Source organism: Eufriesea mexicana, unplaced genomic scaffold, assembly GCF_001483705.2.
Source record: "Eufriesea mexicana isolate 0111107269 unplaced genomic scaffold, ASM148370v2 scaffold474474812, whole genome shotgun sequence".
Classification (NCBI taxonomy): domain Eukaryota; kingdom Metazoa; phylum Arthropoda; class Insecta; order Hymenoptera; family Apidae; genus Eufriesea; species Eufriesea mexicana.
Genome location: NW_016907966.1, coordinates 420,365 through 447,793, shown reverse-complemented (window position 1 = coordinate 447,793; position 27,429 = coordinate 420,365). Strand labels below are relative to the sequence as shown.

Here is a 27,429-nt window from a genome sequence, read left to right as displayed (position 1 = left end):
ATACTTAAATAAGTTTCTACATGCAATAAGGTACGTAAAATAAATTGTTCAATTTTTCGCGCTATTCTGAGACGTTTCTAAGCGTAATATTCTTTAGTGCCGGAATTTACAAGTCGACGTGAGCCACGATAATGGTCTTCCGTCGCGTGATTCGCCATCCTGATTTAACCTGATCGCCGCTTTTAAAAACTTATCGTCCCGATGAGGTGACGAGATGTCGAGAGCATAAATTGTGAAAACTCTCGGATTTTTGTACAAAGCGGGCTGTTCTAAGTGTAAACATGTGTCCTTTCTGTTTTTAATGAGTATATTTACCGAGTACGAAAATGGCCCAGGATACTGATGATATCAACTTGACTCCTCAAGAATTACAAATACTATCTGAGTTAGACAGGTGATTTTAAAGTAAACAAAACCTATTTCATTAAAGCTTGTTTCAGTTTCTTAATTTTCTTCATACCACTTATAGTTTCCTCGCTTATCTTTCAAAATATAACCTAAAAGTTTGTTTGACAGAATAGGCGCGCAATTTGATCCCTTTATTCCAACGTATTTGCAGTCTACTGACATCTTTCTCATTTGTCTTTATATATTTTATTCAATTAAATGTTATTATGTTTCTATTATTTATACTGCTGTTATTCATAGTTCTTAAAATATTAGTTCCCATATGAAGATATATCTAAAACATAAAAATATTTATTATTGTAAAATACTTATTTGCATGTATTCTGTTAAAAATGTAATATAATGCAAGAATATGTTTAATATTGTAATGTTCTTTGTACTTTTATTAAAATGTTATTATTTCAACTTTTAATTAATTATTGTATTTTTTCATTATCTATACAGTCGGCAGTTTGGATTTTTAAAATTAAACTCACCAGAACAAACAAAGAAAAAAGCTTTAGTTGTTCGGGCAATTAAATATTTAGAAAGGATGCTTGTTCAAGCACAAGCTGAAAAGCAACGTAGGAAAGCAGATAGTACAAAAATGAATCCTGATGAATTAAAGGATGATGATGAAGATAAAGGAATTAGTATTGATCCAAAAACATACTGTAAATTAGGACATTTTCACTTACTTCTAGAAGATTATAGCAAAGGTAATTGATTATTTATAGTAAGTTAGTATTGAGTTTATTTATTATATTTCTACATATTTTTGTCATTTTAACAGCTATGTCAGCATATCAAAAATTTTACTCCTTAAAAGGGGACTACTGGAAAGATGCTTCATTTTTATATGGTCAAGGGCTTGTCTATTACCACTTCAATGCTTTTCAGTGGTAAGTAATAATAACATAATTTAGTAATATATTTTTTCATATTCCTCCATTATTCTACGTGTATGTTTTTTTATGTGTAATAATTCATTCTGTTTCTTCCTTGTTTAAATGTGATAAGTGAACAATATTTTTTTCTTTAATGATAAATAGACAATTATAAAATAAATATTTCTAACTCTCATTCAAATGCAATATAATAACATTTTCTTTCAAATATTTGCAAATAATGATAAATATGTTAAACACAACTTATTTGCATTTGTGCTATTATTCTTTTTTATTTTGATAATTAAGACAATCAAAATCTTAATAGCTTTTTACGATAAAGAAATAATAAGGAATTTGCAGTTTTTATCGAATCTACGATTTGGAAAAGAAAAATAAATTAATAAAAATGTCTACAGAAAAATGTTGTAATCTCTCATGATAGTTGTTCACCTTGAAAAGGGGGCGTTGGCCCCTTAGACGATGTACACATAGAGTTCATCGTTCTCTTCTTGCATCCTCTATTTTTTTAATTTCGCGCAAAATCCTGTTGGTAATGTGATTTTGGTTCTTGATGTCGATAAAGTAGAATATTAAAGTTCGGTAAAGTAGATTACTTTTACAAGTTACCAAATGAGTTATTAATAAGCAAATTCAACGGGAGATGTCGCTGATTTCGCTGCAGTGAAATAACGAAATGTGCCTACGTGCCGAGTTGTTTCATGGGTATGGCGACTAGGAAAATGCGTGGGGGAAATAATAGGCCAAGTACATATTTGTTTCAGTGACGAAAATGATAATTTAGGCAGCTAATGTATTACATTTGTAATTATCGTACAAAGTTATTAATAATATTAGTTATTCTTTTAAGTGTATAAAGCTATTACAATTTTTTAAAAATTGTTGATTATGTATTGTATATTTTTATTATGTATTAGAACGTATATTAAAATCAAAAATTGTCAAAGAAATTAGTTTATATACATTCTTATGGATCTTCGTATTCAGAATTATTTTAGAAATTATCTTGTGGTACCTATCGATCGCTTTGATAAAGGGATTCAGCAAGTGTAATTTAACCTTTATCGACATCAATTATTTCGGCTACTGATTCTAATTTTGTTACAAATCATTGCACGCGACTCATATGATATTTTCAAATTCTAAAAATGTAATATTTCCAATTCTTCAACAGTTGCATCGGAATAGCTCATTTAATTGCAGTACTATTAAGTATAACTTAATGTAATTACGTTCTTCATTTTTCACTAGTATCTGAGAATGACCCGGTCAAGAGTTTGGTCGCCACATATTAATGAGATTTTACGTTATAACAATTAGGGTTACTTTGAAAATGTAGAATTTTATATTATATGAAATATCTCTTAAAAAATAGATCAATTTAGTTTAAATCAATTACGTATCAAAATGAAAATATTATTTTATTTTGGGTTTTTATGATTGTTATATTGCAGTTACTTGATAAAATGTGATATTTCATTAATGTTATATTACTAATTATACTTATTGGAAATCTAGTGTAAGTATTGTACAACAGATATTGTTAGTGTTAACTTGACATTTCCTGTCAGGCAATCGGCTTTGTAGACGGTTAGGAGGGGGAATATCGATTTCCTGTTCAACCCTCCTTAACTCGGATGGTGCAAGATTCCCGTGGAACGAAACTCACAGTAGACTTCCTTTCGATCTTTCAGCATTCCACTCAACTACGATACTACATAACCATTATCAATTTCTCTGATCGACTTTGTTTCACTATTTTTCTACAAACGTGAATTGCTTGATTCAGTTATTCCATTACGTAAATATAAACAGATACTTCTAAAAAGAGCGATTCAAATTAATCAGGGAAATATTATAGCATTTATAAATGTAGTACTTCTTTCATGCAAACAAAATCAAATAACGATAATATTATTTAAATTGGATATTAAAGATCGAGTTTTATGTTAATTGATTACAAAGTGTTTCTAACAATGAAAGTTCAACTTGCTAAAAATTTTTCATCCTCAGATAACACTTTTTCATTTGTTATCTATTTAACGAGAAGTTGTTTCGTACTCCTTGCTGTCGATTTGTAATATATTTATTACTATAAGTTCTGTACCTTGAATAATCTCTGTTTATGTGTTAAACGAACACGTTATTTTTTATTAACATATCTGTGCATGTTTGTACAATTTCTCGTTACTTTAATTCGGTATAGTATAATCGTTTCTAAAGTTCAAGTTTTTCTTGTTCCCGTTATATTGTGTGTGTCACGCAGATACATATATCTGCCTTGTCTTACATTGCGTGCTAATCAGTTTGTAACTTTGAGATGTCAAAGTAACTACTCACATAATCTTCGTGTGAAGTAATAGTGATTTTAATTTTTCACTATTATTTATTTCACAGGGATATAAGTTCCATCGCAATAGTTTCCTTTTTCGATATGTATTAGGCAAGAAATCGATGTCACTTCTCCTGAGATGCCTAGAAGAAACAACTATACCACGATGACGCAGTAGAATAGTATCTTTCGTCTTTATCCCATTCGATAAACCGCAGACTTATTCAGCTGGTGAAATTGAATGGAAAATCCTCTCTTTACGGATGCGTGAGGCGGTTTCCTTGGATATATTGGGTTTCAAAGCGTCCGTTCAGGCGTATAAAGTAGGAAGTACGTAACAGCAATTATTTGTAGGCCACGTGAATGAAAAGACTGAATTACATGCGCGTACTTTTTGCACGGTCACCACGTTCGTGAAAATAAAAAAGCTTCCATAAAATACATGTCCTCGAATCTTATTTTTCAGTATCGACCCACTATATTCGTAGAGAGGTTACAAAATGTAACGGCACTTATATCAACTGAAAAGTTTTGGAAAAAATAATTTTAATCCAGTGATTTCAATTAAATGATTTAAAGCAATATGAAAATACAAAAAAGAAATATAGAAGATTTTCATACTTTTGGAATTCATGGATGTTTCCGTGTTTTAAAATTCTATGGAGATTTCTGTTCTTTTGTGCTTCTTTCATTTATTCTGGAAATAACGGTAAATAGGACTGCAAACTAGTACTCGGTAACTAAAGAAACTAGAACAGGTCGTCGGTCGATATTGCAGCACTGTTGACAATTTTGTCTGAAATGATAAAAATTGAATTATAAATTTCATTGAATAAATGTCGAATTTTCACGTTATCATAAAAGGCACATAATTATTGTCAATAGACTTGTTTTAAATTATAGAATTAGGTTAGGAAATATCGTGTTAATTATAAAAGATGTTTTTTTATTTCAAAAGTGACATAAGAACCTTATGAAATAAGATATATTAGCAGATACGAGGCACTTCAATATTTCGATTGCGTGTTGAGTTGCTTCTTCATTTTTCGCGTTTTCGTAATCAAAAATTGAAAGAAATTGGATATATTAATTACATTCGCGTGATAGGTTAGCTCGTCGCAGCGTGCGGCATCGCGCTGCGATCGCGATAATTAGGCGAATAGAGCCACAATCCGTCGATAACAGAAATTACAAAGAGAAAATGGTTTAGCGCACGCTACTGACTGAAGTATCGACGGCGAAATGAATATTATCGTTCCTGTACCGTGAAGTTATTTCTTTGTTACTTCATATCATGTGACTACCCAGGCAGGATGTTTACTATATTCCGGGTGCACTAAGACAGCTACTGAGACACTTCGCTTTTACTTATTTCTGAAAATAATATAACTTAAATTAACGTGTAAATTAGTTTCCCAAATTATTTCAACATCATAAGTAAGGTTAGGAAGATGTCTAAAATTTGAGATTCGCCATTGTCATTCATAGAATACATTCGCTAAATAATTTCACGAAAAATGTTTTATAATGTGAAATAAGAATTGAAACATATGGCATATGAAATTAATGCGGACAAAATATAAATTTGTACTTCTCTAGAGTACTTGACTGTCCTTGGACAGTGAAGGGAGGCTGCGTCAACCCCTTCGTTCGATCGGCGAGCCTTTTTTTCGCCAACTTTTCACCCTCTGCCATTGAATGGAGCCGAATCTCCCTAAGGGTGATTCACATGACGCGTGACTCGTCAGTTCGTAATCTCTTATACGTGTGTGGCTCGCGTATTGTGCATTGTATCGGTGCGTGCAATATTTATAGCAGCCGTTGTGTTATACAGTCGTCGGCTTTATGCATGCTTCTGTTTTACGATATCGATTTTCTTATTTTCTACGTGCTCGCAGCCATAACAATCGCAGTAATACATACTTTCTTTTAGTATCGAATAAATTATTTATATGCATCTCAGTCGTTTTAAACGATTATCCCGTTTTAATGATACATATATGTACATACTAAATTATTCCGCTTCAGAGTCTTGATAATTTTGGACTAACCTTGAAAATAATAAATAATCCTATGTAATATCAAGCATTCTAATATAAATGCAATACAGTACTTGACTTACATTAATAAGGAAATGAATTAAAAATATGCTTTATAAACGAATACAGGTAAAATAAAATTTACTTCATTTCTTATTTTCTTAATGTAGACAAATTTGTATGTGTTACTGTTTCGTTATTAGGTAACTATTCTGAATGCATTTAGTCGAAACAGCAGCCGGAACGTTTGTCCGCCATAGCAGAGAGCCGTTGAGTCACGTGCAACGCATAGAGATGCGTTGCAGACGATCGATTTTACGGCCTCTCCTTCTACGCACGTGTTCAACCATGTATAGTAGTTACACATCAAATTGACGATCGTAACAGTCCTTATCTCATGAACTGTTCTTTATGAAAATGGAATTACATAGCTTCTTTCGTTTTTCTAAAATTAAACGTATTTTAAGATTTACTAGAATTTTCTGAATTTCATTCGACTCGTGAATTGAAAAGGTATCACTTTTTAAAAGCTATCGTCTAGGATAGGTTAGAGAAAGTCGATATCTTAGGATCAATTTACATTTCTTGTAAGTTTTGAGGTTCCATAAAAGGATGTTTTTAAAGGAGATAGAATTACAGTCATAGCCAGTAGTCTCCGTTGCCTTTATGGATATCCATAACAGCTTATTTTTGTGTCGTAGAATTTTAGGTTATGTGCACTTTACTTTCCATTCGTTGTAATCGTGGTTATTCTTCGAATTTAATTTCGAAAGTGTTGGAGTTTAAATTAATATTCGTATACCTGTAACGAATTAATTTCAGTATAATAATGATGCGAATATTTAGAAATTACAAAGTTTCTTTAATAGCGTAATAATTTGTTAAATCATATGCGAGTTCAAGTTGAGAGAACATTGGTTAGTGATTTTCTGTCGTCCATTGTTCTGACGTTTCATCCAGAACATTTTTAGAACGTTAGAATAGAATGGTAATTAGGTTTACCTTAGACATTGTCATAGTTAATCTCGTCAGTAATCTATGCAATTATACATTTATCTTCAATCTACTTATTGTGTAATTCTCGGAGTTATTTTTTACTCTTCATGTCTGTCGCTGGAAAAATAAAATACAGTATAAAATTATAAAAATTTTCGCTGTCACATTAGCGATATAATAAATTTATTTTATTTCATACTTAATATCTTTATTCTTAACTGAAGCTTTATTCTACGATTTATTATTTGTTATATCATATTAAGTGAAATTCATAGAATTAAAGATGTCGTTCATGACAATGTAATCATGAACAAAATTGAAACTGTTATAAATTTTTCGCGGATACTTCTGTTATTTTATGGTGTTTTAAAAAATGATTAAGAGATATAATATTCTGCCTTTATTATCTACATTAATACAATCTTATGGAATTTTCAATTTTATGCAAATCTACTCAATAGCATGAATATTCAAGAAGTTTTAAAGAAATAAACGCAGCCGTAAAAAAACTATAATAAATCAAATACATTTGAATAAGAATACAATGAAAATACTTTAAACCAAGGGATTTTTGTTGTCTGATATCTTTGTTAATGGCAAATATTTTTCCTTTTTGACATTTATATTTATCACGTGCAGAAAAAGAAATCTGAAACAAAAGAAGACTGTTCTTACGAGTAAAGCAACCAAAGTAAAATTTATAATATAAACAATATTGTACATTTTTAATACAATATAAAGACACTTTTATAAATAGAATTTAAAAAACACAAATAGAATAATTACGGTATTATTTTTACTAGTAATATTCAAATCAACCTAATATTTATTCAATTTATTTAATAGTATAATATTTAAAGTAAATTCGGCTATTTTAAATACTTATAATTACATAAATGAAGAGATGTATTGTCAAATGAAAGCTTACCAGTATCATATATAGATTCATTTATATTTTACAAACTAGTACGAGTATCTCACGAATATTTCTATATATATCTATCGATATGGCTCTGCACGATTGTCAAATTCAGCCAGTATTTATTAGGTTAACTTCTATGATGACTTCGATTATACGTAATCCTTTAATCTTCTAAATATAAAGTTATGTTATCGAATTCCTTGTGATTAACTTTGTTACAATATTTATGGAATATGTATGATACCTACGACTATCTTCGCGAATAGAACACGAAGAAAATTTTATTCGTCACGACGCGACGTGCGAGGTGACACGCGCATTTCACTCAGCAGCGGATGCGCGCGCATCGAACGGCCCCTAAAAGAACGAACGCATCGCCCGGCACGTACTTACGAAATTCAGAGACGACAAGAAGCAATTAATTTGAATACTTATCTACCCGCTGGCCACGTGTTCCTAGCGCAGGGAATTAAACTAAGGAAGCAGTCCCTTAGCAGACGGCGGTTCGCATTTATTCGTTCTTATCGCACGGTCTGTAAGTTTCCAGAGCCAGGCACCTTGCACGTGAGACTTTTCATGAGCCCGCACACGTGTACGTCGTTGCTGAAACGACATGGCCGCTGCGCCCTGCCGCGTACGCGTGCAGCAAGGTGCATGCAAGCTCTGACCCAGATCGCACGATCGATATTCCCTGGCCCAGATACGCTTACGGAGATTAATATTTTTTCCACGCAAGCCCGACGATGATTGATCCCTCTCCCTTTTCACGAACTTCGTGCTGTCGTGTGGAGTCGAGGTTCTTCTGGATGCGTTTGAGTATTAACCCTCTCTGTGTTGTAATTGTACATGTTATATAGGGCTAGTTGATTGCGAATTCTTGCAACGATAAATTACAACGTAATAACATAATTATGCATCCATGATGTTATGGAGATTCGAGATTTGAGTCCGTTGAAACAATAGATTAATGGTATATAATTGGAGGATAAATACAAATTTTAAAGTGTGAGGTTAATGAAATGAATATTATGTGATGTACATAAATTTATTTCCTTTTATCTTATATATGCATATGTATATTTATACATTTATACACATATTTAGACACTTGTATACGTATATATATGTACATATTTTACATATTTTAGAAATTTTTAGAAATTTTTGAAAATTCAATTAGTATCTTTTCTTCCTAATACTTGATTGTAACTGTAAGTGTATGCAAGTTTAAATTTTATGCAAGTATTTTTGGAAGTTTATCAAATACTATGAAACTATGAATAAATAGGTTTTAAAAAAGTTCAATTAATATATTTAATTTTGTATAGCATTGTGCAACAAATTGTCTTATGTATTGTAAAAGGTACAAGGATTTTAAGTGTATATAGTATCATTAAAATAGGACCAAACTTTTCAAATTTACTTAAATAAATGTAAAATTTAACAATAGTAAAATATATATGAATATTTATTTAATAATAGAATTTATTTTATTTATTTAAGGTAGTTAAACAAGTCATGAGCTTTTGAAACACAATATTTGAAAAATAAATCAAGGTTTTACATGAAAGAAGCACAAGTTTTCATGTCATTTCAGTCAAGATACTATGAATACTATATGTTTTTAAAATCCTCAGTTTTTTTCTAGGTCATCCTACTTACGTTTTAATTTATCTTAAAATAAAATGAAATAGGAGATATAAACTTCATATCAGCTTTTAAATTCCAAATTTAATTTCTAATATTCTTATGATAAATTATATATTAAAAATGGTTTAACTAAATTGTGTATCTCTTATATAGTGATAATTAGTGGCAGTTTATATATTTTCAAGTTCTTCATATTTCTCTTGAATATTTTTACTTTGATATTAAATATAAATATCTTATGGAAATTATTTTCTTTTCCATCCATATTTCCTAGATTTTGAACATATTTGCACAACAATGTTTGACTTCTTTATGTTCTCATTTCGAATAAAATAAGGCTACGTTTGACATATAAATGATAATTATTGTTTTGTTATATCTTATTATGCTGCGCAAAATTGAATTGCATTTTAATGAGGCACACTTTAGTCCAGTAATTTGTATGTGTAATTTCACTGCTTGTGAAATCAGCCATACAAATTGGTGCTTACAATCTCTCGAATTGCACACGCGAGTCTGATTTAGTCGCTTAATTTGGAGTCATTGATCTAGATTGATCTTTGATATTCATTTCCCTCTACTAAGTCATTTTTTGATTATTGTAGTTACGATTGTGTGTTGGATTAGACTCGTGAAATAAGCCAGTCGAATAATTATTTGAATAGCAACTTATAATTAAAAACAATAAAGTGAAATGGTATCCTATTTTCTTTAATTTTTGTAAGACAAGATTTTCTCAGATTTTCCAAGCAAAACTTGAAATGTTGAACCCTTAATATCGTTGATTTAACGTAAAAATATTTTGAAAAATGAATATAATATGATATTTAGTAGTCTGCTAGTAACAACTAAAAAATAGTAAAAAAGGTATATTTATGAAGATTAAGAACCTTTAGAGATAACAAGATTACAGAATTTCTTATTTCTTTGTAAAAATAATTAGAAATGAAAAATCGCCTTCCAAGAATTCTTTCAAAAAATAAAGATGTCCAAAATCCCACAGGTTTCATCATAAAAGCTTTCATTCGAAAACCATCAAATCCTCCGATACTAGAGATCACTATTACTCAATTTAAGAGACTTAGATTGAGTATTATCCACATTACCAGTCCAATAATTAGATAAATATTCGGATTAAGAATTAACACAATATACCCATTCAAATAGGGCTATCCAACCTAGCCTATAAGTTCTTTTTATCCGAGTGAACTTCCATTTTTGATACTGCCATCGACAGCAGCAACCGGATGGCAATGACCGCTATTCCGCTTGGTACGTCGTTCGTTTCCATCGAAATTCCGATTCCGCGTCGGCACAACCGGCAACGCGACTCCCGTCCAAGCGTCAGGTGGATCGGCGCAGAACTCGAGCTACTCCTTCTCCAGTAGTGTGCACTGCTGCTTGCCGGCGGTTGTATGCAAGTGTTACCGTATAGGAGGGACAACGAGGACAACGACGTCGACAGCGGGCGGCAGAGAGTCAGTCGTCTCGGTATTACTTCGCGGATCGTTCGGCGAGGTCATGGTCAGCCGGCGTGCTGAAACCGAGAGTCAACAAACTCTGGCAGCGAAGAGAGAAGCGAGCCAACAGCGGCGAACCAAGAGTACCACCAGTCGGCCATCCAACCGGACAGTTAACCAGCCTACCAAACGTAATCCTCTGTGTCCGTTCAGCCGTGAGTTCCTTGAGGAAGCCGCCCACTGCTAGCGGATTCTCTCTGGCCTCTTTCTCCTTCACCCTTCCTCTTCCTCTTTTGCCTTCTCCTACTTTCTCCTTTCCTTGTCGCCTCTGCTTCGATTCTTCTTATCCATCTTCTTCCTCTCTAGCAAGACCTGCATCGCTAAAAATAATTTGCAATCATTATTTATAGCCGGACCCGTTGCTTGAGGTATAGTGCACCTGCAGGTGCGGCAGGAACATACCTCTTGTGATTTTCCGGAAAATAAGATCTGCGATTCTTGATCAATTGAGGCTCTTTGATATCTACGTGATTTTACGCTTAGTTTGATTAATAGTCAGAAGGGATATTATATAGTTCTTTGTTGGAAATCTGTTGGATGAACGAAGTCCTTTTATAGAAGGAAATAATTTAAAGGCAAGCTTACAAAAGCAACAATACTCTATTCTTCTTTCATTCCTCTCTGTTTGTAAGACTAGGCCCACGTGTGTCTGCTTGAAGCATACGTGAGTACCGGTTCTTGCAACACGTGACTCATTAGGACGTTATATACAGGGCATAAAAAATAATCGACAGCTTTGGAACCAATTTTTTTGGTATAATTTACCAGCTTTTTGCTGCTATAAGCATTCGTAGCTATAAGAATATTGATAATGTTATGAAAATGTTATATTTATCCGAATAATTAATGTCTCACGTAACCTCTTACTCGACATCTCTCGCAACGACCATTTTAGTAATTTCGTATTATTCAATCTTCCAAACCTAGCCTTATCTACACTGCATCTTATTCCAAAAGATATTACTTATTCTGAAAAAGCAGTGATACGATATCTGCGTATTTACATTGTCCAATCTCTGAGGATACGCGTGTTTATGTATACAGCCTGGAGCACGGCAAGTTTATCGACATTGGTACTCGTGACGTCGTGATTTGCGGTGGCAGCGCCCTGGACGGGTCCGTGCCTCCGCGAGCTGTGACGTCATTGGGTAGCGGGGCGAGCCGCGGACCAATGGGTATACGCCACGTCATTACCTGCCTCCGCTCTCCGGCAACGGCGGAGACGGCGAATCACGTGACGTCATCAGGGACGACACGGCACTCTCCACGAGTTGAATGACCCCTACAGACCAAGTTCAATACACCGACAAGGAAAGATACGACCTGGGGACCTGCGGAGTCCACAACCATAGTTCCTTCGTTGCTCGGTTTCGTTCGTGTTCGGGCCCGAGGGAAACCGAGTCTTCCTTCTACTATGTTCCGTGCGTTCAGCTGCTTCGGTCACGCTCGGATTGTCTCGGTTTGATTCGGCTTTCTCGAATCGTGGAGTTGTTTGGCCCGTTGATTCGGGCTAACTCGCGTTCGATCCGACGAACGGTCACATTCGATGACTGCCTATGTGGCTTTGAACAGGATCCGAATACTACGTCGAAATTGCCCGAATTTTATCGAGGAATCTCGGTAATTGGGAATTCGTTTCGATCGATTTTGTATCTCGGAGTTTTACTGGCATGTCGATGTTATATGATGGAAAATATATATCGTACCTGGAGTTTACGGTAGATTATATTTGTCGAAGGTACTTTAAGCTTTTTAATAGTTTAATGCGTCTGAAAGATGTTTCGAGCGATACCGGATTACATGGGTATTGCGTGCTACCCAAGAGTTGCTTATTAAACGAATGGTAATATAAAATAAAAGACGCACATAAAATATAATGTAATTATCCTTTATAGTGCTGAGTGCTGATTTTATACATATAGGCATTTATGTTTTGTTAAATATAGCTCGTTATATTTAATACGCTATCAAAGTTTAAGACATTGAGCAAATTTGAAAGAAAAATTCTATTTTTGAATATTTTTTTCAGAGAATTGTTAAATGATGAGCATAAATGTATTAGAGTGCATAAAGATAAACGAACGGTGGCCATTAAGGAAACTGTGTTACATTCTCGATAACACGTGAATAATAATAATAACCTAAAAGATAAGAAGTAGGGATTATATAGCACGTTGTTGCGCGAAATCATTCTAGAAAATTAGATTGTGCGTTGTGAGACCACGTGACCTTTATTGCTTAATACATCGTTACATTAAAAGCAAATCTAGGTAATATCATTAAATTGCAGGATATTTTATATTAACCGTAAACGTAGCGAATGCAATTTTTTCTTTACAAATACACGTATTCCATTCAGTCTTGCAAAATTCATTTGATGGAAACGTATATTATGATTGAATTTTGAAGCAATTCAATTTAAGCCGCATTTAAAGAAATGATTATTTAGGAGATATTTTCATCGAAAAGATAAATGTTAAAAGGATTTTCGAAATCTTTTGTTTAATATCTATTTGATTTTACATTGAACGATGACTATAGGTGTAATGTTCGATTATGTTCAATTGATTTTCGAAATATCAAAATGTTTCAAGCAATACCTTTACGGTTGAAAATAGACTAAAGTTTAAGGTTAAAATTTAAAGCTTGAACCAGCAGACGGTTAGACGTGGTTTGAACAAGATACCGTTATTTGGGTCGAGAGTCCCGAATATACTATTCCAAGAAAATATCTTTGGCGTTATGAATTTCAAGAATATGCGCCAAATATGAATTCATGAAAACGAATTCGTTCAGGTCGTTCGGATTCGTCGCGATTGAACTGGAGAAAAATCGCTTTTATTTCGGGCCAAATGCATCTCGATTGGTCTGTTTTTATTCATTTAGCCAGTGAGGAAGTTAAAATTAGTCGGCGCGACGTTACATCTGGGAGTCAGTGACTCCTGTATGCCAACGTTATTCGCTTTGCACCAAAGAAATCAGTTATGCGCCGGTTCTCCACGCAGAAGACAAATATTTCTCCAGCAACTCTTACGCGTATAGCATTTCCAGTGAATAAATCGAATTCCAACGTGGAATGAGGATTATTCGATAAATAAACTTTACTAACCTATAAATCACGCGATGCCTAAGCGGCTATTCGCCGGACTACTTGAAAAGATGCCTTTAAGTATTGTTAGCGAGACTGAGTATCAGCGGGAAATATTTCTTAGGCAAATACGGGGTGGATCGCTGGAAATCGGCCGCCATAGCGTCTTCCGTTGCGATCACGTGGCATAGGAAGTGTGTTAACAAAAAGCAGGTGGTTTCAAAAGGTGTACCCGCGTTGTGAAAAATTTTTTTTTTATTTTCCTTGGAACTAATAATGTGTTTGTAAAAAAGTAATATTATTATTTAAAAAGTTTTAGTTAATGAATTTAACACTTATTTCTTTTTACTTACTGTGTTTTTAACAAGCGTTACTATCAAATATTTTTCATAATTTAATTTACATATTTCGCTAGTTTTTTAATGAAGGAACTATTTCTTATGAAAACGTTGGATGAAGTATGTAAATATAGAGAATGAATAATCGATTATTTTATACATTATTTTCGAAGATTTAAATATACAAATAAATTTTATTTTATTTAGGTTATGTTACAGTTTGCATAAATAAAAATTATTTATATTATTCCATTATTTTATTATACAAAATATATTGTAAAAAAGAATAAAAAATCTAAGATTGAAAATAACAAAAATATTAGTTCTTGAATAAATGTTTAGATTAATTAATATATGCAAGAAATATTTTAAAAAATTGGTTGATGGCTGTTGGTGGTTGTTAGCGGTTGTTAATGTAGGAAGTTCGATACATTTAATCGCGTTCCAGAATTATTACGTGAAAACCTGTCGAAATTTTTTTATATCCGTTTAATCGGTCGTTACTTTATTTTTTATGAAAGTTGAAATGTAATTCCTTGGTTGATGTATATTGTGATTTACATATATAAATGCATTTGCATTAATGCTCTGAATAGCTGTAGTTTGTGTTACACATTCATTATAGAGCTAATACCAGAATTTTTATTTTTCTTCCACCTTTTATTGTTTAAGAATATATAAATTTGGCATTTATATTTAAATTATAAACAAAAAAAATATTTGTGTAATTATTATCAAAATTTAAATATTTTTCCGTTTTCTCGCTTTTTTAGGAATACACGAATTCCTTTACCCTTTTTTAACGTTAATGACCACATATTTAAACATTATTCTATATTATTTATTACATAGACATTATTATTATTAATATTTGCAATTATCACATGTTATTATATAAATTAATATATTATTAACATTTTGTGTATTATATACAATTTTAATAATATTGGTATACATAAATAAATTAAAACCTATATTATATATTAATAGTTTTCATGTCTTAATATTTCAACGTGTTAGTTCGCTTGAGGTCCGTCGACTTAATGAAAGATAACGATCTAGGCTGTTTTTAACGAACCACCCTGTACACGATGTCCCCGTTTAAAATTCATTTGCCACATAGGCGGGTAATATTCGATCGCGAGCAACTATCCAGCCCAGATCCCGCGTGTTTCCCGGTTGAGGTATGACACCATGCTGTGCAATTTATATGCATCCATTTGTAATAGATGTCGTGAAAGTAAGTTGGCACAGGCACCGGTTTCCGTGGGGGGAAACGCAGAGCCACCTCACGAACACGTGGTAAAACGAAGTGCGTGTTACGGCCACGTGGCTCGGCATCTGATAAGACCGGTCTAACGTGAACGTACTCGTCACTTAGCCTAACTAACTGGCCATTTTCTTCCCAGGTCATCCTTAAAAAGTTACCACCGATCGTGTCGTACACGAACGTCGTAATTCTCCAAGCGGATAACAAATTTCTTGTTCGAATATTTTTTCTTTCCTTTCAGACGTCGAGTACGTTTTAACGGTATCCGCGTGAATGTTACGAGTGGCGCTGATATAGGAATTTGGTGATCTACATTACCGACAGAATACGCGGTAGAAGCGCGCTTCTAAAGGTATATCCTAAGAGTAAACAATTCTTCAAACGCGATACGTATAAGTTTGGAAATAGCGAAGAGTGATACAGTGAAATTAATTTTCTCACATTTTGTGTTTATAGGTGCTGTTTCTGGAAGTGAATAGATGTAACTAAAATACGTACGGATAATTCTCTATTGTTATAAGAAAACATGTTATAAAGGTTATGTAGTAACTTCTAACCTATAACCCGTAGGGAGAAAGCGAATGCGTATCAGGAAAAACCGTACAAGATCTTCGACAAAGCTCTTCCGATCCTGGAACACTTGTAATCGCTTTAACACGCCACTAATCGAGTGCTTTAAGCCCTCGTGCTTCGATATTCGTTCACGGTCCCGCGTCCCTATGCACGTGGCACGGTGCATAACGTTTTCAGCGGGGTATGATCGATTGCTTTTTGCCGTATAACGCGGCGTCTCGCCTCGAGCGAAACCGATCCATTCTGGTTGACTTATCGATTTGCCTGAAAGTAACAGTGTTTCCATGGAAAAGCGAATTAGGCCAGATAAGCGTTCCGAATATTCGGATTCCAACCTCGACTATCAGCGAGCAATTATTTATTGCCGATTTATGTGTCATGATTCTTTCGCTTCAGTGTCGGCTGTGGCGCAGATAAACTTGTAATCCCCCATTGGAAAGAGGAAGTGGTGGAATTCTAAGCGTCGTTGAATATAGAATCTGACGAAAATAACTGAATGAAATTTTTACAGAGAAGACAACTGTTATAATTATTAGGTGTATGTATATATATAATTACTATATAAGGGAATGTTTAATTTTAAACAAAAAAGTTAATGTTCATTTATATTATAGGAAAATATTTAAATAATTGCAGCTACTGATTAGTCCTACAGAAGCACACTGATCTACTGCATGAGTTGAAAGCTAGAGATTATCTGTGCCATCTTCTTGCGTTAAATGAGCCTACAAGTACAATGCTGCACTGGTTAATTACATTCTCTGAAGAATATAAATTTTCATAATCAAATATGAAGTTATGGTACGAAAAATTTGCTTGAACCTTCAGGACTTCTCAGTAATGAGAAATGTATTCCTTTTTATACTGTTCGCATCAAGTAAAGCTCGGTATACGAAATGTTCCATCTGTGGATAGCAAGTGGTTAATAGCATGAAATTGTGCGTTCTAAAATATTGTTGCGTTTCATCGTATGTAACGGGATATTATCCTGTCGAAAAGTAAACTTTTGTGTGGCAATTTAAGCCGGGGACGTGGAACGATTCCCGGTTCGCAGCGAGCTGGCGCGTTCGTTAAAAATAATTAAATTCGAGCTTAAAGTCGCGCACCCTCCGCCGTTTCGAAAGAAAGAACCGAGAAAACGAGATTGCACCGGCGTGAGTGTGTATTTTGGTAACGAACCTCTCCGCTGGAATTTTCGTCCTTTCCATTCCGACGAACGGCACTCATCTCGCTCTAATTCATCCTGTTGACTGCGTGAAATAAGGTGGAAAATTATTTATTTCACCTTTCAGACGGGATCGTTGACAACATCAAATATTATGGTGGTTAGTTTCTCCATTTTTTTCATAAAATTGTGCTGGATTTCTTTAAATTTTCTTATTACTTGAGGGATATTTCTTGGTCCTTGGAATGGTATTTGTGGTTAAATTATTTAGTATTTAGGATAAAATAATTATTTAATTTCTATAAAGAATTATTTAATTATTTATTATGGTGTTACTAGTTTAATGTAGATGGAATTTTTGGAACAAATGGAGTGTTTATTAGTTCATTTGTTGTGAATAAGATGATAGTACAAATTTTACTTAATATAATCACAATTTTTTAAAATAGAGTATTTGCTATTTTATTTGTTATGAATGAAGGTGGTAGTATAAATTTGGTTGTTGGTAACTTTTTCGCAATAAATATCAGGGATTTTTACAGAAAGGGTTTTTAAATAATATTATTATTTTTACACTTTGTTGATACACGCATGGCTGGTTGTGCTTTATGTAGTTTTTCAAAGAAGAACATTTAGCTGTACATTAAAAGTGCTGCTGATACATTTGCGTTGTCGCAAATATTCAGATTTCTACCACAGAATTAAAATTTATTTGCTGGGACAAATGCTTTCGCCGAACATTCGTATTGCAGGGATATATATAACGAGTGAAAACGTGTAATTTAATATAGTCCAAAATTCCGTGTTAATGTTTCCTGTGAACAAATCAATTCTGTTTACGACCTATAAATCCTTTTTAATAAATTCTACAAGATTTGGTCACTTAGAACTCTACTTTCAAATATCAGTAAGTTTATTTACGTGTTTAGAGTTGCGAAATAGACTGGAATTTGATCTTTTCAATTCTTATGGAATTTAGATATACAAAACTCGACCTAATTTTTACATTAACCTTAAATTAGCGTTCTGTAACCAGAATTTTGTTTGTTCATCAGGACAGAAGTTATGATTGATTACATTTCCTGAAAATCACAAATTGAGATTAATAAAGTAAGTTGTATTTATAATCGAACTTATAAATGAGAAAAAAAATACCAAATGAAAGATAACACATAAGAAGGTTATTTATATTTTACGCGCCCTCAATGTATGCAGCGAATAACCCTATACGCGCCAATACGTTAGTCAAATTCAAGCTTGGTATCAAATGTGATTGCCGTAGTTGTATATATAATAGGAAGATTAACGACTACTTAGTCAAATTCTTTTTAAATAGCTCTTTCTAACCATTATGTATGATCTGATAAAATTACGACAAGAATTCCGCACGATTATCTAAAGGTTGTGTATTTCACGCAAGATTTTTCCCTTCCTCGCTAATTATCTGGTCATATCATGTCGATATTTATGGAATCACGTCATGGCCGTAGTGTTACTTCAAAGAATGAAGTAATCGCTCTCGCTGCACTTGTTTTTATGTAACTAACCTTCACTCGCGTTATCTATTCCCATTCACCGTGCACAACAGGTAAAGACTGATTCTCCTCGACCATGGAACTTTCTCGGATCATCACTCGTCTGCAAAAATATTCAAACTTTTACGTTTGCCATTTTTAGCGAATGAAGTATATTTGCAGCGAAGTATAAAGTATGTACGAAATGTTTAAAACAGTATAATAATTCAGTAATATTACACGTATAGTATCCGTTATTAAAAATACATATTTTTAAAAATATTCGAACATAACTTATAATATAAATAGAAGGCATGAAGTGGAAAATATAACGTCTCGCTTTTTATTTTAAGTTTAAGGTGATTTTTCGTTAAATACTAATCCAATGGCCGTATGTATTCGTAAATAAAATAATTATATAGTAAAATACAATCTTTTTGTGTTAGGAAAGATTTGGAACGACGATGGACATGATCGAGTCGAAAAAGATTATATCAAGATTAACACGTGACTTCTACCATTTCCATGAGATGAAAGAAGGCTTCTTGAGATATTGGAAATGTTTTAAAAAGTCAAAAAATTTCTCAAAGATATCGTATACATGTCCTTAATTTTTACTAAAGATCGTTAAATGTAATCGTTTAGGTTATGTTTTTCAACATCAGGTAGTCGAATCAAAAGAGTATTTACTATAGAAGACACCTTTGTATTTGCTTGTACTGCATTACCTTCCTTATTATGACCGAGCGGTTATGCTAGGTGGACATTAAATAGGGGGGGAAAAAACGTGGATGAGGATCACTGACGAAGAAGTTTCTTTGCTCAACGATGAGAAGTGAACGTGAAACGAGAAAAAGGAAACCGGAAAGTGGTGCGGTGTGTGTATTTTAGTAACGAACGTTCTAAGGGAAAAGCCTCGCGTTGTGTGCCTGAACAAAGACGACACACGATTTTTGGCGGTCTAACAGAGCTTTTCCCTCTTCCCCTTGTAACATTCTCCATGTTGCGCTGCCTCCACGAAATTCTAGCCACTCTGGAAACGTTTCTACCCGCATTTATATTTACGCATTAAACGCGTCGTGACCAGGCTTCCTTTTACGTTTTGCCTATATATAACGAATTGCATCCGTTTCCTTCTTCCCTCATTTCAAATGGTAATGGAACTTTTAAATAGACCTTTTCGAATGCGATGAACATCCTCGTGGACACGTGAACGATTTGCATGCGTTATGCAATACTTGAATTCAACAATCTGCCTTTTCTACAGCGACATGTATATTTTTTGATACATATTATTAATATAGAAATATGTTACCATTGTATCATTATTATTGCTATATATATATGTATTTGTACTAAAATTATTTTTTAATGTTTTTATAAAAATGCTATTATTCATGAATATTTATAGCAATAATTTTTAGAAGTATCCATGGTGTTTAAATATTAATTCCAATACTGTATATAGACCGTTTGCTTAATTGGCAAATGAAATTTCTATAATTGGAATTTTATTTTATTATGAGAAAGGTATTACAATTGAATAAAGTTTTTAACTTTGAATTGGAAAGTGAAGATTGTTATGAAATTAATACGAACTCATAATTGCTGTAATTAGGAAATATTAAAAACTTATTAGAAGCTTATAATTACTTTAGAAATACTGCTTGACAGCGATATGGCAGTATAGTAACAAAATACAATACTATATAAATACAAATAATATCTAAATACAATACTAAATATAAAACATACATGAGTCTTTTAATGACTAAATCACGTCGTGTTATAGAAAGTTATGGTAATCAGTTTATTTGTTCATTATTTCTTTTCCTTTCTAACTTATATCTAAATTACATCTTACTTTGCGTGAGTTATAATTTATAGTTAATTTTTTGCTTTGAATTCGAATTTCAAAATTAGTTTTTTTTGGAGAAACTACACTTTGAAATTGATATAGACAAGTAGAGAAAAAGGTAGCAAGAAATACATCATCGAAGAAAATGATACTAATACATGCATTCATTTCAATTAAATTATAACAATAAAGAATATTTCATGTTAAATTTCAGTTCAAACAAACGTTGTGAAATTCTTGCACGGTTTAGTTCTCTGATTCATTGTTAATATCTAGTCTACCAGGTTTATTGAAATCCAATTTTTAACTGTATTTGGATTCTTAGCTGGAGTTTGGTGAACTTTTCCGACAGCAAGAATCAGCATCTTCGATAAGAATCGAAATGATGTTTGCATGTACGCCCCATGTAATATAAATGTTCCATAATTTTATTTCATTTCATATAATTCAATCTCCTATTTCTCTTAAGCTAAAAGAGAAAAAAGAAAAAACAAAAATTATTCGTTTTTTCTTTCTTTGTCATTATCTTTTTTTTTTTTAAATACACATAAATTTTCTAAAATTCATTCGAACAGTGAAAAGAATTCCGCTTAGAACTATATTTGGAATAGTAGCAGGAATTCGATGAACACGTGCCCTTGTGAAACGCCGCGACCTTAACGCTACAGAGCCGTGCCAGATCACAGACGTATAATCAGACAATTATGCTCATAATAATAGGCTGGAATTCTTAGTAACCGAGCCGTGTAGAGATTCGTCAGCAAGGGCCTATTTACCTAGGTGCCTTATGGGAAAGTTTGTAGTCGCCTGGCCGCAAAAACCGACGTGCAATTTCACGTCGACGTTCCTGGTTATTGTAACTCGCGTCCCTCCCGTACACGTAAATGCATACGTGAGAATAATTTCAACCGGTTCCCTTCAATGTGTCCGACCACCCTCTTGTATTCGAAATAAATAATGGCATGTAATTTGATAACGTCGGATCTTTCTAAGCACTGTGCACCGTAAGGTGCTTGTTTGTTGAAAGAATTTATTTCAACGGTGCATTCGGTAGTTACAGACCTCACTAACAATAAGAGTTAACACATTATCGTGTTCTGGTATATAGACTGTACAGTTGTTAACCTATGCAATTATTAAATTCCTGCAATTATCAAGGTAGCAAATTTATAGTATTGTTTTTGCGTTAAATAATATTTGATTTCAATATTACTTATTTGTTTGAATTTTTCGGAATTTTGAAGTCACTGGTCATGAATACTAAATTTATTATCGCTGTCATGAAAGCCTTCGATAACTAACGGTATTGAAATTTATTATAACCTGTAAATTAAATTAACAATTATATTCACAAAATTTCCAATAGTTTAAATATTACGATAAGAATATAACGTATTAAATGCATCGTAAAATAATTAAATAGTTTGACTTTTTAAGAAAGTATATATTACATGTTTATACTATGCGTTTCGTGGTAAATTAAGCAACAGCATTCCGATGGTGTGGGTAAGTCATGTAAAATTCGTCTAGCAATCATCGTGTTCGTTAAAATTTCAATACACCTGGGAAGTGCAATGGTATCATTTCATGTTGTGCTATGGCGATAGCTCACAATGGACACGTGTCACTAATTCATACGTCACTGGTAGAGTCCAAGCTTTCTTGACAACAGAGAGGTTAAGCCTGTCATGGCCGCTTCTCTAGCATTGCTCGGTTCTTGTGGCAACACAGGCTCGCCACGCGAGGCGAACGGTTTAGAAGATGCGCAGGCGCATTAGAACCCCTGTCGCTGGCCGCTCGTTTCTATGAGCAAGTTCACGCGTGACGCAATTTTCTGACGGCAACTTGTTTTGTTCGCATCTGAAAAGATAGCTGCGAGTACAGCTAGGACGCTGTCGCGTGACGCTTGTGTGCATCGAGCTTTAATTCTCGGAGCATGGGATTGCGGAAGCCGGGTCACTTCTGACCTGCTGTGGGAGTTTACTAAATCCGATTGCGGTTTCTGATTAGACTTTCAGTTATTTTTAAATTATTCTATAAGTACCGTATCGTTATGTGAAGGATAAATAGTATCATAAAATTATAGATAAAGATGACATTTGTTTTAGTTCGGTGAAATTAATGATTAAGGTTATGTTTTTGCATACGATATAAATATATTTCTCTATATTCTCTTACACGTAGAAAAATATTTATACCATTGTAAACAATATAATTTTTGATACTTCTTCCAGTTTTTTATCATTATTTAATCATTATATTTAATCATTTGCCCTTTTTAACATATTTATGTGGAAGTAACTAAGCAATCATCGATTGGCAAGCAGTGTAAAAGTAGAATTAGATCATTTTCGATCCACGTTAAAATTACCTCCATGTCAGGACTCAAACTTTAATTTCTGTCTGACTTCATTAAATTACATTTATTAATACTTGAACCTTTGGTTATTTGATTAGTAATTGATAAATGCATTATCATGTTATTATCAACCTTTTATATAATTTCACAAAAATGGATTTCTATTTTTTTCAATCTTTTAATACTTGAATAAATATTTTTCAGCCATTTATTTGAATTATTATTAAAGATTTATATAACATTTCTACTTTAACATTTATCATTCGATATCATCCAATTATCTTTTCAAATCGATTAATAGTAATTGTTTGGCAATATGAAAAATTTTTACAAAATAAAAATACATATATATTTATTTATATATATTTATTATGTATATATAGTTTTATATATATACATATTAATTATTATATATATTATATATATACTTGTTAATAATTATATTTATATCTTGTATATACACGAATATATATAAATACACTCCATTATATATATATATATATTGTATTAAAATGTATCAGGATATTGTAAAAAGTTATAATAAAAATATCAATATATATATATATATAATGGAGTGTATTTATATATATTCGTGTATATACAAGATATAAATATAATTATTAGAAAGTATATATATAATATATATACATATATACATATTTACACAGACACACAGACGTATAAAGGACATATACGAAGATATATAATTTTAACACACATATTAGTCCAATCAATACAATCTTTTGAAAGTCATTTCTAAGTAACATGTTCTCCCAGTATGATAAACCTTGTAATTGTATCTAATTCCACGTTTAAATGCATCGTGAACACACGAAACAGGGTTGCAAACGATTGATTTCGTGCGATCGATAGTCGGATGTTTACATGCTTGCATTAAAACGAAAGGCAGCCAGTTCGCACATTTAATAAGCTGGATAAGTAAATACAAGTTTATCGAGCGTAAAAATAAGCGTAATTTAGGAATACATCGAGAGTTCACACTGTTTATAGGAGTTTACAACGGTCTCTTTAAACGCTTTACCATAAAAATAAAAAAAGAAAAAGGAAAAAACGAGAACGAAGTACTTTCCATAAAATGTTCGATCTCGTAGTTTCTTTCTATCCGTAGCACAAAAGATATTTCAGAGATTAACTTGCAAACGTTCCCGCGAAATTTAATTCCATTTATGAGAAGCCGGAGATCGTGTCGATTTAAAAATTAATGGAAATGGAGCAGCCTGTGTGTTATTCAAATTATTGGGACTCGTATCGGTGTTATACGAATAATTTAATAAAAAAACAGGCGCAAAAGGTAGTGTATGCTACGCAATACTGTTTTAATCCTTTCGTGTCTATGTATCCATATATGTGTCCTGATGGAATATTCACTGTGAAGACTCACGTACAGTTCCAACATTAGTACATTAATATATATAATACCGTTTTTATCTTCGCGGAAAACGGCATTAGTTTAATCAAGAACAGCTACATAGTTTTAATAATTCTGGAAAACAAACAATATGGTTAGTATTTTATGTTTCGTATGTATCTGAAATGAAAAAGTAATTAGTGCAGTGAGTTTTGTGGTACGAAATTATTTGGAGCTGAAAGAGTTAACCTAAAAGCGGACACGCCTTGTTATATGCTTAGATGAATAGTCTATTTTATCTATCTCTATATAAAAGTTTGTATATATACTGCAAAGATGGTCTTGTTCTCAGTGTACATTTTTCGCTTACAGTATATAGAATTGTAATATCAGGTACAGGATAGTACGGTAGAAGTCTTTTAAGAATACTTCCGGCACTTTCTTTAAGAAATATACTACCTAAAAACATGTTCTCATTAAAGATTTTGCATTGAAATGGTATAAAAGTATTCAAGTTCTCGAGTGTGTTGAAATAGTTTTATAGGTTAGGTATGTCAATCAATGTGACAGATTACATTGAAACCATTATGCAAGATTAACAAATTAATCTTATATAAAAATAAGTGTTATACCTATATGATATTACCGGTGTTGTTATGGAAAAGTTTTCAAAATGTTTCATAAGACAATTAAAATACTTGTAAATCGATGCTTTTAATTACAGACATGAACGTGTGTTGCATACGAAATTGATTTTGCTGTTGTACATCGTGAGCGACGTGATTACTCTGGCAAGCTTTGTGCTTCGCTTATGTAGGTCTTGGTCTTTTGTACGACGTTCTCTTTTGCACAGACTAGAAAAGCAAGTAAGGAACATGCGAGAAACTAATTAGTAAATGCAAGCTTGCGTCACAATAATTCGGCATAATTCGTTAATCGCTCTACGAAAGCATTTTCGTTTTGCGCATGCGCAGGTTTCTTTTAATGAGTTTATGTGGTTAAATTGAATGAGGACGAAGTAGATTTTAAAAATTACTTTCTAATCTACTGTTCTTTTTATTGTAAAATTATATTACGCATATTAAATTGTGACAACATTGTAGCGACCTAGATTTGGCCATGGACTGAGGAAATGATCGTAATAAGGTTAACGAATCGTAGGAGATAAACTTGCTCTCGAAAGAGCATAGACAGCTGTAGTTGGTAGCGTGACACAGACAGGGCGGGTGCATCGGGCGGTGGCTTGTCGACGAGTGTCACGGTACTGTTCTAAAACAGGGCCACTACGCATGCGCGATTCCCCTATCAGCTCGCTCTTGTCTCTCTGCGTCTCTCTGCCGTAGTATTACTGTCGCTTCCCCCTCCATTCATCTTCAAGCATCCCCTCTTTCATCCTCTCCTAATCCCCGTGTGCCCTTCGCGCCAGTCGCGTCAGTTGCGTGAGAGCCTTTAACGGGGGAGGTGCTTTCAAGCACGTATCGTGCGTAGCACCCTCTCCTTTTATAATCACTGCCATTAGTAATATATATATATAAATATATATAAATATAAATATATATATATACATATGTATAACCGAAATATAAAGTAGAATATATCCGTGGCTGTACAGACGTCCGATCTGTGAATTAATAAATGTGATCTGTGAACTGTGACACCGAAACGCGTACAGTTCGTGGAGATCAACGTGATCCATTCTACACGACAGATCGACAAAATAAAACGTGCCACGGAAAGCGGAAACCGTAAGTGTTCGTTCACGCCGAGGAAGAAATAAGGTGAAGCTTTACGGACATATTATTGTGTCCGTTATTACTAGTGCTCCACTTTGCATAGCGGAGCGTACGGTCGCATTTCTTCGTGTCGAACACAGTGTATTCATTGCATCTCTCCATGTCCCTCTCCCTTTTTCCCGTCACATTCGTTTTGTGCATCGACACGTTTACTGCCTGACGCGCGTCCGACAGCCTTGTTCTCGTGTGTTTTTCTCGTCTCGTCTCTTCGGTGTGCGTTAAGGAGGATAGCGTAATATGTTGCGTGTGACGTCGTCGTGACCGAAAACGACGTCTGGATTCTGTGCACGATTCAAACGAGGAAGTCGGTGAACTTGTGCATCGTGCTAGTGTGATATTCTCGTTCCATCGTTCCCTCCCCGTTCCATCGAAATCCTCCTGTGAAGCGTGCACGACCTTCCAGCGTACATACGGCGTCTTCCTGGCGCTGATTGAGATTTAAATTCCACGGACCTTGGGCGATTTAAATGGTGAGTGAACTGCTGGCTGACTTGCTGCGTGCATCACTGTGCTCGCCGTGGTTGGCACGCTTGCACGTATACGTAAATAGGAAGCGTGTTTTCCTCGATGATACCGACCACTGTGCACACGCCGTTTGCTCGAAGATTGATTGTCGCGTATGTGTACGTGTGTTGTTTAACGGTGCATCATCAGACTGTCTAACTCGTAACGAACAAACGACATATCAGCCCCATTTTATATTCGAATTAGCAGACCCAGCATGAAATTTTTGCCGAGTAGCACGATCGATGCCTCGGGGACGCTTTCGTATACGCCCTCAACTCGTCCTTTGACCCTTAAACGAGCAAGCGCCGTATGCATCGAATATAGAACACTTTCTTTTCTCTAAATTTAAGCTAGTTACTTTCTCATATTTAGTAAATCATATTCCACTAGGGATATAGGAAAATATATCGATGTAAAATTGGAAATATCGTCTGATAATATTCCCTATCGTTTTATGAAATTTACCGTCGTTAATTTCGATTTATTAATAATAATTTTTTAATAATCAAATATGTTATACATTTTTCTATCTTGCAGGTAGTAACTGTTTAGAGTTGCTAGGTCTCTTCCTTGTCACCTTGACCCGAATAATTCTGTCTCGCGACCGTTACGTACTTACCGATTGCCGGTATAATGTGTCTAATATATCGGAGAATTTCGACATGCTGCAACCGAAAAATCGAAGGAAGGCTTACGTGCTCCTGCTCACGTGTTTAGCGGGCATATTGGCAGTCGCGTTCTTCATTGTTCCAGCGACCTTGGTGGAACCTTGATTCCCGTTGAAAGTAAAGTTCTATTTCGTGCAGCGTAGCTCAAAACCAGAGTTTATGAAATCCGTAGA

General features: G+C 33.7%; 2 protein-coding genes across 3 annotated transcripts in view; both read left to right on the top strand.

Annotated features, from left to right (window-relative positions):
* Positions 1 to 326: 326 nt before the first annotated feature.
* Positions 327 to 1,114, top strand: LOC108548781 (histone demethylase UTY-like). The gene is made up of 2 exons (XM_017901897.1): positions 327 to 394; positions 853 to 1,114. Exons 1-2 carry the CDS (start codon positions 327 to 329, stop codon positions 1,112 to 1,114), a joined length of 330 nt encoding a protein of 109 aa, XP_017757386.1.
* Utx (Utx histone demethylase) overlaps positions 1,025 to 27,429 on the top strand; it is a 167,981-nt gene continuing 141,576 nt past the window's right edge. The window contains exons 1-2 of one of the 2 annotated variants that reach the window (XM_017902791.1): positions 1,025 to 1,106; positions 1,181 to 1,289. In XM_017902791.1, coding sequence (XP_017758280.1) covers positions 1,183 to 1,289 — 107 coding nt within the window. In that variant the 5' untranslated portion in view covers positions 1,025 to 1,106; positions 1,181 to 1,182. Of the gene's footprint in view, positions 1,107 to 1,180; positions 1,290 to 25,908; positions 26,552 to 27,429 lie in introns of those variants that run through there. The other variant, XM_017902784.1, reaches the window with a different exon arrangement.